General features: G+C 37.5%; 1 protein-coding gene across 7 annotated transcripts in view; it reads left to right on the top strand.

Annotated features, from left to right (window-relative positions):
- Positions 1–13,380, top strand: part of SHLD2 (shieldin complex subunit 2) — an 85,344-nt gene that overhangs the window by 53,541 nt on the left and 18,423 nt on the right. For 6 of the 7 annotated variants that reach the window (XM_032838182.1, XM_032838189.1, XM_032838174.1 and 3 more), the window contains 3 exons: positions 1,922–2,029; positions 11,194–11,388; positions 11,551–11,685. In XM_032838182.1, coding sequence (XP_032694073.1) covers positions 1,922–2,029; positions 11,194–11,388; positions 11,551–11,685 — 438 coding nt within the window. Of the gene's footprint in view, positions 1–1,921; positions 2,030–11,193; positions 11,389–11,550; positions 11,686–13,380 lie in introns of those variants that run through there. The other variant, XM_032838226.1, reaches the window with a different exon arrangement.

Here is a 13,380-nt window from a genome sequence, read left to right as displayed (position 1 = left end):
ATCAGGTTTTCTTCTGTTTTGCCTTACTTCCTTAGCAAAAAAAGTATTCTAGTTCACCAATTTCTGCATGGGTTTCTTTTGTTTGTGCGGACAGAAGGAAACTTCATGGAAAAAAGAGAAATCCATACTTCCCCCTTGTCCTAATTAAGTGCTGAAATTATACATACATAGAAATTTGTGGATAAAATCCCATTTTAATTAACAGTATCAAATTATATACATCATTATACCTCCATGTTGGATATCTAATATCTACTGACCTATAATCCCAAACTGAACTTGTTTCCGCAGCAGATGTATCCCAGCTCACATTGTGTTCAGTGACACAGCGGACGTTTTGCCGTTATAGTTGTAGCACTAGGCATGAAGAGGTGCTGTAAGTAAGAACCGTCTAAGGGAGACTGCGGGCCAGAGTTCGAAGATGACCTCACACCGAACTGTGGAAAACCATAGGTTTTGAGAACAAACAAGAGAGGCTCTAGGGCATATCAGTGAGAGCGAATCAGGAGAGCCAGGAGGCAAGGGCTGAGCCATGAATTCCACTCCACCCTATCACTCCTGATTAGCAAGTCCCTAACCCAACCTAGGTTTACAATCTCATTTCCCAAAGCCTCTCCTTGAACTTTCTGACATGTTTCTTTCTGAAGAGCAGGCATCCTGATGGTCAGATTATGAGAAGTCTAGAATGCAGTGCTACCTGTTGCTGGCCAGGCAGTGGGCGGCTGCTGAGTTCTTTCTAAACCAGTCAACAGATCACATTAATGTTCTTGAGAAATCGCTCATTAGCACTGGGGGACATGGATTGGAGGTGGGAAGGGGACCTGCTAGGAGAAAGAGGAATGTATGATATAAAACAGTCCTGGCAGGGCCATGGGGAGACTCAAGAGGCAGAATCAACAGGTGGGGGTTTGGAGACAAGGGTGGGGAGGGAGAGGTAGACGCTCAGGTTGATTTCATGTTTGAATTTACCTGGTGGGTTCCAGAGTGCCCACAAGTGAGATGCGTCATATGAGAAGAAGAGCAGGTTTGAGCATTGCCGAGTTTGGGGGGCCAGTAGAATATCCAGGCAGGGATGTCCTTTTGGCAGTTGTGGGTAACGGGGTAAATGGTTTTAAAGATGGAGAGAGGGTCTGGGTATCAGTTTGGAAGTCCTGGGAACGTGTGCCTCCTTGTTTTTTCTTCTTCTTATTTCAAAAACTTGCTGCTGTTAGGATATCTTTATACCTCTAGCGTTTTATGCACTGATCATATCTTGCCTGGGGTTGATATGTCTCTGTCTCTAACGTACAGTTTTTGCTCTACTTGGACTTGTTTCTGCCTGTTGGTATATTTAATTCCACTCTGATTCTTTTCTAGACATCTTAGATCATAGATGACCTATGATCTACATCCCATTGGAAAGTGTTCCTTACCTCCCAGATCCTTCACTTTTAACATCTGGAGATGAAGATTGCTTTTAATTAAAGATAACTAATGAAAAAATAATTAAATTCCTTTGAGAATGTCTGTATTCATAGGTATTTATAGCAGAAGGGGTAAATGCATACTAAATATTATTTGCTCTTCTAGGCACTACTGCTTTGGAACCATTACTTTGCTTCCTGGCTCAAATGATTTCCTTTTAATTTCTCAAAATAGACGTTAGAGCATTTCTTTTATGTAAACAAAAGCCATTAAACCATTCATTGTGGAGCAGTGAGCTTCCATACTGATACTGTTCAGATATACAGAAGCAATTTTGTTAGTGCTATTTTATTATTTTGTCTTTAGGCAGATCATTTGACCCACCTGAACTTCAGCTGAACTTTAGTTGCTTGGCATGTGAGAGACATGCATAATATTTTGCTATGATTGCTAAGTTAATTACAGTGTGAAGGAACGTATGGCATGATCAGAGGAACTTTTTTTTTCTCCTTTCTAGATGTTACCATTCATGAAAATCATTGGATTGGTGAGACAGTACTACAATCAACATTTACCAGTCAGTTATTAAATCTTGGAAGTTACTCATCTGTCCAGTCTGAAGAGTGTAAGACATTTTAAATATAATAACTTCTTAGTATTTAAAGTATATACACTGTTTTCTATATTAGAAAAAGGAGCTAAAGTGTTACTCATCTGTCCAGTCTCAAGAGTGTAAGATAACATTTTAAATTAATAATTTCTTAGTATTATAAAGTATATACACTTTTCTATATTAGAAAAAGAAGTTAAAATAGTAATTTTATGAAATGTTTTCTTTTTTTTTTTTTTAAAGATTTTATTTATTTATCTGAAAGACAGAGATCACAGGTAGGCAGAGAGGCCAGCAGAGAGAGAGGAAGGGAAGCAGTCTCCCTGTTGAGCAGAGAGCCCGATGCGGGGCTCGATCCCAGAACCCTGGGATCATGACCCAAGCCGAAGGCAGAGGTTTTAACCCACTGAGTCACCCAGGCGCCCCTGAAATGTTTTCTAAACAGGTTAGTTGGACAGTGTTGGTTAATTTTCTTCAGTAAGAATGAAACTAGAATTTATAAAAATAAACATGTGCATTGCAAATCATAAATCTTTTAAGAAATATTAGGGTTCAGATTCCATTTTCTTACTTTTCTTAGAGTCCACATAGTAGTGATTCTTAACCTTTTAGAGAGTCATAGCTCTCTTTGAGAAGCTATGGCCCATTTCTCCAGAAAAATGGACTTAGGTAGATAGAAACAATATTTTTTTAAAAGATTTTATTTATTTATTTGACAGAGAGAGGTCACAAGGAGGCACAGAGGCAGGCAGAGAGAGAGGGGGAAGCAGGCTCCCCGCTGAGCAGAGAGCCCTATGCGGGGGGCTTGATCCAGGACCCTGGGATCATGACCTGAGCCGAAGGCAGAGGCTTTAACCCACTGAGACACCCAGGCACCCCTAGAAACAACATTTTTCAAATAATTCCAAATGGTTCCATGAACCTCTGAAGTTCTTTTGTGGGATTCCCCAGTCTCTGGTTACGAAACCTTAAGGTACTGAGAAAAGCATGGGCCTTCTAGTCAGACGGTTGTGGTTTGAATCCCTGTTCTTCAGTCCACCACTGCTAGGAAAGACTACCTTCCTTCTCTGACATCCATTTTTCTCTTCTTTAAAGCAAGCTATTCAGTGAAGAGCCTAGCAGTTATCCTTTTCTCTGAGAAGTTAAAAAGGAAAACAAAGTAAGAGAGACAGTATAAACTGGTAATTATTGTCTCTGGAGTCAAATAGAGCAGGATTTGAATCTTGGCCCTACTACTTCCACCGTCTGTGTCTTCCAGCAAGTTACTTAACCTCGTTATACCCCTGCTTCCTCTTGTGTGAAATGGAAATCAAAAAATATATATAGCTTATAGAGTTGCTGTGAAGATTAAATGAGAGAATGAATATGAGGTATTATACCTACATGTAGTATATAATAATATAGTAGTATCAATGGGAGAAGTAATAAGCAAAATATATTTGTTAGAAAACTGAAACAGTGTCATAGAAAAATAGCTATATATAAAATAGCTATATATATATATAAATACACTGATTATACAAGAGATTAACTGGAATGACAAGGAAGTTGTATATGGCATATATGGAAGATATAGCATGGAATTCCAACCCGTGAATAATAAGAATTCTCAAAGAAAGGCAGGGTAAGAAGAAGAGAACAACAACAATGGTGTTTGAGAAGGGTAAGAATTACCCATATCCTAGGAAAGCTAGTCAGTGGGAAATCAGCTCTGACATAGTCTCATAAAATAACTAAAATTGGGGCGCCTGGGTGGCTCAGTGGGTTAAAGCCTCTGTCTTCGGCTCAGGTCATGATCCCAGGGTTCTGGGATCGAGTCCTGCATTGGGCTCTCTGCTTGGCAGGTAGCCTGCTTCCTCCCCTCTCTCTCTGCCTGCCTCTCTGCCTACTTGTGATCTCTGTCTGTCAAATAAATAAATAAATAAATAACCTTAAAAAGTAACTAAAATTGAGCTCTTCATCTGCCCAGTTTATACATATTAAGTGGTGACATTGTTTGAGGCAGTGTGCGCTGGGGGTCCACCTGGTGCTGGCCTTCATGGCGCTCATGTTCATGTGTGGAGGACAGACAAAGGAAGAAACTAAAGAGACATGCAAATATAATATTTGCAGATGATAATGAATGCTAAGAAGGAAAGTAACAAAGGGCAGGATGGAGAATACCATAGATCTGGTTGTGAAGGGCTGGGCATGGAACAGAATCAGGGAATTAGGAGGTTATTAGAATAGTTGAGGTTGCGAGATAATGGGTGATCAGTGGAAATAATGAGAAATGGATGGATATGAGATATAGCTTAGATAGACCAGTTTCTGTAGAAGAAATGGAGAAAATTATTAAGGAACTACCATAAAAAAAGCTGCCAGGCCCAGACAGTTACACAGGAGAACTCTATCAAACCTTCAGAGACCAGATAGTTCCAATGCTCTAAAAATTATTCCAGAGTATTGAAGAAAGAAACTTCCTAATTCCTTTTATTAAGCAAATATAACACTGACACCTAAACCAAATGAAGTCATTAAAATAAAAATACAGACCAGTATTATCCATGAGTATTCATGCATGAAGTCTAAACAAAATATTAGTAAACAAAATCTGACACTTCATTAAAGAAATAATGATCAAGTGAGACTTTTTCCAGAAATGGAAAGGTATGTTCAATATTAGAATATCCATGAATTTTGTATACCATACCATAAAGAAAAAAATATATAATTATTTCCATAGAGGTTGAGAAATGCTTTGACAAAATTTAACAGCCATTTACCATAAAAAGCACTCCAGGGAATGGAAATTGAAGGATACTTTCTCTTTCAATATCAATAAATACAGTATCAATACAGTGTTCCAATTACAATGCAATTGGTACTGTGTCAATAAAGTTAGATGTATTTAGTCCTAATGCCAGCATCATATTTAATGGAGAAACACCAGAGGTATTTCCACTAAAATCAGGAACAAGGTAAGGATGTCCACTATCTCTGCTACTCATCATCACTATACTAGAGTTATCAACCAGTGCAGCTAGACAAGAAGAGGTATCTGAGTGGGTGAAAAAGAGTAAAAACTATATGTACAAGTGCTTTGATAACATATCTGAAAAACTTCAGGGTATCAAAGATAAACTAAATTCAAACAATAAAAGAATTCAGTGGCGTTAACAGGAGATGAAAGTTAATGTTAAAAGAGTCAGTAGCCTTCGTATACACAAACACTTTACTGGTTTTGCTCATCGGCAAAACCAGTAAAGAAGGTACTTCAGAATAAAGTTAACAAGAAATTTGCAAAACCTGTGTGAGGAAAAAAATGTAACTACTCCAGAAAGAAATAAGGACATGAAGAAATGGAAACACAGCATTCCCTATTCATGGATAAGATGACTTAACATTATAATGGTATCAGTTCTGCATCACTTAATTCATAACTCAGTGCTGTCTCAATAAAAATATTAAGAAGCTGTGCTATGGCATTTCCAACTTGATACTAACATTCATATGGCAAAACAAAGAGGCAAGAATAGCTAGGAAAACCCTGAAAAAGAAAAAGTACAGGAACCACGCTTACCAGACAGGCTTTAAACTGTAAAGCCTCTATAATTAAAACCATGTGATGCTGGTGCGTAAATAGACAAGTGAATCAGGGGAATAGAACAGGATGATCACAATCAGACCCATACACATATAATTTAGTATATGACAAAGATGTTACCTGAGGTCACTGAGGTGGAGGCTAACTTTTTAATAAATGGTGGTGAGGCAACTAGGTAGTCATTTAGAATAAAGACAGAATTAGAACAATATCTCACATGAAATAGAAGTATATACTCCGAATGGATTAAGAATCTAAATATAAAAAATAAAACCATTAACTACTAGATGGAAACTCGGGTGAATTTCTCTATCATCTTGGTATAGAGAAAACTTCCCTACTATTCAGAATCCAGAAATAGCAAATGAAAAGGAAAAAGAACAATAAATCTGACTATAGAAAAATAAAATTTTGCATGACCAGTAGCGTCATAAACAAAGTTAGAAGAGGGGCACCTGGGTGGCTCGGTGGGTTAATCCTCTGCCTTTGGCTTAGGTCATGATCTCAGGGTCCTGGGATTGAGCCCTGCATTGGGCTCTCTGCTTACCAGGGAGCCTGCTTCTCCTTCTCTTTCTCTCTGCCTGCCTCTCTGCCTACTTGTGATCTCTGCCTGTCAAATAAAAAATAAATAAAATCTTAAAAACAAAAAAACAAAGTCAAAAGACAACTGGCAAACTTGGACAGAATATTTGCAACATATATCTTGGACAAAAGGCTGATATTCCTAATACAGAGAGAACTCCTACAAATTGAGTGACAAAGGACCTGATAGGAAAATGGAAAAAAGACACGAGACATTCAAATGACAGCTACACAGATATATCATTTCCTGCTATCCAACTGGCAAAATTAAAAAAACAGGACAGCATGTGCTGTTGATGAGGCTGCAGGGAAACAGGCCCTCTTGTACATTGCTAGCAGGCATGAGAATTTCCACACTTCTTCTGGTGGGGTATAGCGATCCCTAACAAAATTACTTAGTACTCAGCTTTCTGCCCAGGAAGCCTACTTACAGGAATCTATCCTGAAGCTACAACTACAACACTGTGAGAATACGTATGCACAGGTTATTCAAGGCAATGCTTATAATTGCAAGACCCTGGGAAAAATCAGAATGCCCCAGCATAGCAGAATGATTGAGCAAATTGTGGTACCTTTCCACAGTGAAATACTATGCAGACATGAAGAAGAAAGAAAAAGAGTTCTGTGAACTGATAGGTAGTGATTTCTGGGACATACTGTTACATGGAAAACACAAAGCTCAATAAAGTATATGTAGTATGCTAACTTTTGTATAAGAAAGGGAGGAATAAAATATATGTGTATCTCCTCATTTGCAAAAAAAAAAAATGCAGGAAAGAAAAAACAGAAACTAAAGAGATGAATTACCTACAGAGGGGGGTGGGAAAAGGGGCAGAAAGAAGGAGGGAATGGAAATAGCGTATCATTGAGGAGGGAGTGACACTTCTCTGCATGGATCTTTTTGTGTAGCCTTGACTCACCGAATCACACTGATGCTTCCCATACCCACAGTAAGCCATCAAAACCAGATAAAATGCAGTGGAGGGGGAAGCCCAAAAGGAATACCAACACTAACAACGAACCTAACCATACAACAAATGGATAAAATAACTGCACAGGAGGGTGGGAAAGAAAAGATCAAATCTCAGTAACTATGGAAAACAGTGAATGGACTGGATTCCGCAAGGCCAAGGGCAAAAGGACAGCATGGGTGCTGTAGTCTGGTTAGGAGAAGTGCATCTCAGAGGGGTGTGGGTTACCAACAGCCTGGAGACTGGAAGCAACAAAAGGAAAAGTGAGTTTCCAATTTGGGAATTTCTTTAAAAGTGGTTAAGTGTAATCTTCTATTATGAGTATTTGAAGTTGCCACATCCTTGGAGAGCATATTTCCATGGAGCCGAATGGGTTGTAAGTAAAACTCACCTTATTTAATAGATGTTAATATAAGAGAAGAGTAGGGAATGTTTTGAGATCATGAAAATAACATGGTATGCAAATATTTCGCAAGGGATTGGGGAGATAAATCTTGTAGGTAGAGTTGGCTTTAGGACTGATTTGTATTCAAGTAAGGCTGATCTGTTTGAGTCATTTCAGAAAAACCTTAGGCCCTAATTATAGGTGAAGAATATCACATGGAACCCCTGGGAAGCTCCAGGTTTTTGTAGAACAGAGAGAAAAACCTTGAACTAGTTAGAGAACCTTTAAAGCTTACTTCAAATTCTTTCTTCTTATACTTACATAGGAATTTATATTGTCGTTTTTCACAGGATGGTAGGTAATGTATATCCTAAGTCTTTTTTATTTGATTTAGGGGAATGGTGATCAGTTGATACTTTGAGAATATTGTAGTTGTTTTTCTTCCGAAAGAATAAATCAGTTTGGTTAGGTTTTTGTTTTTGTTTTTACAAGTACTTACAGCTCAAGAGACCATTCTTCTGATCAGTCTATCATGCTTTTGAGAAGACTTCTGTTCTTTCCTCATTACATGTGACAGGACATAGATTTATCTGAAATATTATTAAATTGAAATGATTAAGGATATAAATCAAAGGTTAATACAATATTTTCATTGTATTATGTAATATGTAGACTATATTCATTGGAATTTAAGTAATCCCATGTTTCTGTATTAAAAATCAGGGAAAGTAAATACTTGGATATCAGGGATCTTTGTATTTTCCCCGAAAAGCTCCACATTAAGACAAAGAATGAAGCCCAGGGAAGTTATGTACGAGTTCTCAGAGCACATTGTTGACAGAGTCAGAATTTGAACCTGTTTGAATTTTGATTCCACATGTGCCGGAAATATTGGGAAAGAGGGATCAGGACGTCTGGTGAATGAATTGAAGCCCTGGATGGAGCTACTTGGAGTTGGATTTTGCTGTAATCTAATGGGGGGTCTTATCTCTTCCTCTCTTGCTCTCATTTCTCTTTCATGTCTTCTGTTTTTTTCTCTTATGTTCCTTGTCTTTGTTAGTGATATCACTGTAGCTTCATAAAAGTCATTGAGAAACTGAGTCATCTAACTAGAGTGGACTTCAGGTATCAGGTTCTAAAAACCTTAAAACATTTGATTTTATCCATGCACTCATCTGTGCAAGGAAACTTGATGCCATCTTTCATCTTTTCTGTGAGCTCTCCATCTCATTGTTTCTTGGATTCCACCTCCTGAACTGTTCACAAATCTGTCACCCCTCATCCCCTTATGCAGTCTTGCCTGGTTCCCAGCGCTCATCGTCTCCCCCTAGATGGCCACTGGCCTCCTAAATGTCCTTCCTACTCTCCCTTCTGTGAAAATTGATTCCTCCACATTAAAGGGTCCATGAACTTGGATGCGAAAGCATTACATCTTTACTTTCTCTGAAGCTAACTGAAAACGAGCACTTGCTTCCATTATGCATGAGGCAGCAATCCGCAGTGATATTAGCAGTACTTGGGGCTTGGTCACCAGTGGAAGGCACGCACACTTTCATATCACGTATTATAGTTGTTGACAATGAAATGAACATCATTTATGCCCCTCACTACTTTGAAATTACAGTAGTTGTTACATATGCATTATGTATTGTTATTTAATGTACTAATGAGGCACAGATTACTTGTTTAAAAATATTGGATTGTTATATTTCTATATAGTCAGTTTTGCAATCTTATTTTATGCATTGAAAAGTACTATTTTGTAATGAAAATGCTCTAAAATTAGATAATGATAGTAGTTGTACAACATTGTGAAATACTAAAAAAACACTGAATCATACACTTTTTTTTTTTGAATCATACACTTCATTTTTTTCTAATTCTTTTTGATTTTTTTTTTAAAGTAGGCTCTGCACCCAACATGGGGCTTAAACTCACAACCTTGAGTTTTAGAAGTGTGTGTGCTACCAACTTAGCAAGCTAGATGCCCCAAATTATACACTTTAAAAGGGTGAATTTTATGTATGTCAGTTATAGCTCAATAAAGTTATTTTACAAAAAATATGATTCTGGTAATGGATTCACATGTTTCGTCAGATTACCAGAAGCATCTGTAATATGTAAAGGAATACAGATCCCTTCCCTTTACCCTTCCCTTTACACCCCCTCCTCCATTTACTACCTAGAAAACTCTAGGACATTTTTCTAAAACCCAGCTCAAATATTCCTTCAATAAAGCCTCTTCCAACTTGCCTGGGCAGTTGTTTTCATGTGTTTTGGGGAAGGCTTACATGTATCTCATATCCTAAGCCCAGTGTTTGTTATTGACTATCTCAAGGTTGCTAATTCCTTCAGTGTGGGTATCATGACAAGATACGTCTTTGTATCCGTAGCACCTGGCATAGTGCCTGGCATGTAGTGGATGGTCTCCTGATGAGAGAATGAATTATGAGGCTTTAGTGTAGCATCAGAAATACACAAGGATGAAAATGTGAATGGGAGAAGGAAAGAAGAATCATTTTTTTTTTCCTCCTGAAATCAGCAAACAGACCCAACAATCCACTATATATTCAAATATGCTTCCCTTACTTCAGGGAAATTAAAATTTAATCAGCAAACCTCATCCTTCTGTCCATTTAAAATGTGTGCATTTTATTGTATGTAAGGTATATCTCAAAAAATGAGAAAAAATCGAAACAAATAATTAAGAAACAGAGGAAAACATCTAAATGACATAATGACCAAAGAACTAAACAACTGATCGAACAATCATGAGAAATATTACAATGTAGCACATGCTTAAAGGCCACATGAGAGCTGGAGAGAAAAGCTTTCTATGGGAAGGAGTCGCTGGGAACCTCTCTATGGTAGTGTTTTTTCTGGGTGGTATTTGCGTAGGTAAAGTCGATGAGAGCATTACAGCCAGTGAGAGTGGTGAGGACAAAGGCTTGGAAGTGGGGAAGAGGAAGGCATGTTCAGGGAAAGAGGTGACTCTTAAGTATATTTCAGATGAGTAACGTAAGAGTCTTGAGGAAGAATGGCAGCAGCTGGGATGGTCAGGGAAGGTGTGAGCAAATTAGACTACAGGGATTAGGGGGCACTGATTGGGTATAACCGGGTAATGGAGGAGTCAAAAGAAGTAACCAAAACACTGGTCTTGGTTACTTGGTAGAAAAATGATATTATTATTATTATTTTTAAAAGAATTTATTTATTTATTTGACAGACAAGGGATCACAAGTAGGCAGATAGGCAGGCAGAGAGAGAGAGAGAGGGGCAAGCAGGCTCCCTGCTGAGTAGAGAGCCCGATGCGGGGCTCGATCCTAGGACCCTGAGATGATGACCTGAGCCAAAGGCAGAGGCTTAACCCACTGAGCCACCCAGGTGCCCCGAAAAATGATATTATTAACAAAATAGAGAAGGGAACAGGTCAAGTTGTTTTGGAGATGGTAAATAATTCTAATTTCCTTGGTTAAAAACATCCTTATTTTTGCACCTAAGTATTTAAGAAAAGTTTACATATTTTTAGATATGAAAGCATATTTTACATTTAATCACACTTTACAACATAAAATACATTTCTAAGAAAGTATTGTGTTGTTAAGAAAATATAATTTTGCCATCTTTCATACATGTGCGTCTCTTTTTTTCTTAGTTTCCAATATAGTTAATGATGTTGTGCTTCAAGACTTACTGGCATACGTGTCTTCAAAACATTCTTATCTCAGAGATCTTCCTCAGAGGCAGCCTCAGAAAATGAACAGTATAGAATTTGTAGACTTGGAGCAGCTGCAGCCGGACATACTGGTCCATGCGGTACTAAAAGTAGTTGATATCACTGTACTAACAGGTAAGTATTTCGGGTGCTGTCTTAGTTTTAGATTATAAAATAGTTAAGATATAAGACTTTTGTAGCGTATCATTTGGTTATCACTATTATATTTATCATTGGACATTAAGGTAAGGTGTCCTATGTGCTAAAGTAATGCCAGTTGAACTATTTCTTTTCCAGAGGCATTATACAGTTATAGAGGACAGAAGCAAAGGAAAGTTATGTTAACAGTGGAACAGGTCCAAGGTCAACATTATGTGCTTGTATTATGGGGTCCTGGAGCAGCCTGGTACCCTCAACTTCAAAGGAAAAAAGGTAAATATACCAAAAAGCATTTAACCTATTTATAGTTAGGTAAATGATTAATGCTTATGAGCCTAAGATGAACAGCATTTTAAGAGATTAAGATAGACAACATTTGAAATAGTAGGTGATCAAAATTGAATATTTATCCTTGGAATTCTTCTGTTATGATTTTATACCTCCTGTAAGCAATTTCGTTATCTAAAAAGTCCTCTGTAATTAATGGAGGCAAAAGAAAAGCTTCCATTTATTCCCAGGTTTACTACTTTACCTTTTTAGTGAAGATCTTATCTCCTCCAGGAAACATTCTTTAAAAATTGAAATCTGGAGATGCTTCTACAGATTTTATTCAGCCAGAGTCTCTGATAAATAAATGTCTGTCTGGTTATAAGGCAGATGTTAGGGAAGCTGCATTAACCCTTTCACGTCGCAGTGTTACTGCTTTATAAGTTAGTATGTTCCAGCTGTATACATTAGTATGTATACCAGTTGTTTTAAAAGTGTGGACTATTAGCCATCTATAGGATGTTCATGTTTAGAATATGACCCATGATTACATTTTTTCTTTAAAGCATGAGTTACTAATAATTTTATGATGAATTTAATTAAGTGGCATTGATGTTTCAATAAAATAATATACTATATTCATTTCGATATTATGAGATCCTTTCGTTATAACAGTCAGAGGTAGTGTGATTAGTGGCTTATGAGTTATTTTGTCCTGCTGAATTAATCCAGAGATTGATAAGGTGTGTCTCATTCTTCTTTACCTGAAAGAGTTACTGTTTCTTCCCAAACTTCTACCTACAAAATGGTTATCAGAGGATGGGATCTGTCACATTCTCTCTCTTAATCATTAATAGCCTATAACCAGGATTTGAGATAAGTCTGACTTTTGACTTTTATGTTAGGATCAAACAGTGACAAATATTTGTTTGGTTGAGAAATCTGACAAACATGTGTCGGTGGTAGGCTGACCATTGCTATTGACCACTCTGTCATAGCCGGGAACACGAGTCTAGTGCGTGTGCGACAAAATGCGGGTCAGAGGTGCTCTTGGCTTTGTGATGGGGACGTAGCAGACTGCTCCCTGCTTACTATGGATATTCTAAAAGTCGTGGTTATTCAGCTAATAGAAGAGACATTCTAGTTCTCTCTAGATACTTTTATGGTATTTAGGTTACTGTTGGAAATTTGGGAATCCAGGAATTAAAATACATTTGTTCTTTATTCATTCATTCATTCATTCATTCAGCATATTTTGTGTATAACCATCATTCTTAAGTTTTGATATCCACCTCAGTACCCCAAAGTTATTCATTTCAAAACAAGAAAGTACTAATTTTGAAGGCTCATCTAAATAAGTGATTCTGCTTTCAGAAGCTGTTAGCATTTTCTCTATTCATTTAGTATTTCTTGAGGTGTTCTCTGTATTAACCTCCATACTGGGCACTGGCTTTCCTTGTTCCCGGAGATAACAAACTCACATTTAGATGATATAATCATCTAAATCAATGATGATACGATCATCAAGTAGTCATTGTTGAATACTGGAGATCACAGAGTTGATGTTTTGGGGAGGGATAATAAGTCCCCAATTCACATTCTTTCAAAATTATGCATGGAAATTTGTAGCTAGGATTGATCACAATTTAGGCCCTAATGAGGGTGGACTAGAGGCATACACTACACTTCCTAGGAATAATT

The sequence above is a fragment of the Lontra canadensis genome, unplaced genomic scaffold (genome assembly GCF_010015895.1).
Source record: "Lontra canadensis isolate GAN:19392208 unplaced genomic scaffold, GSC_riverotter_1.0 scaffold3, whole genome shotgun sequence".
NCBI lineage: Eukaryota > Metazoa > Chordata > Mammalia > Carnivora > Mustelidae > Lontra > Lontra canadensis.
The sequence above is the reverse complement of the archived record's forward strand: the minus strand, read 5'-3'. Positions and strand labels throughout refer to the sequence as shown.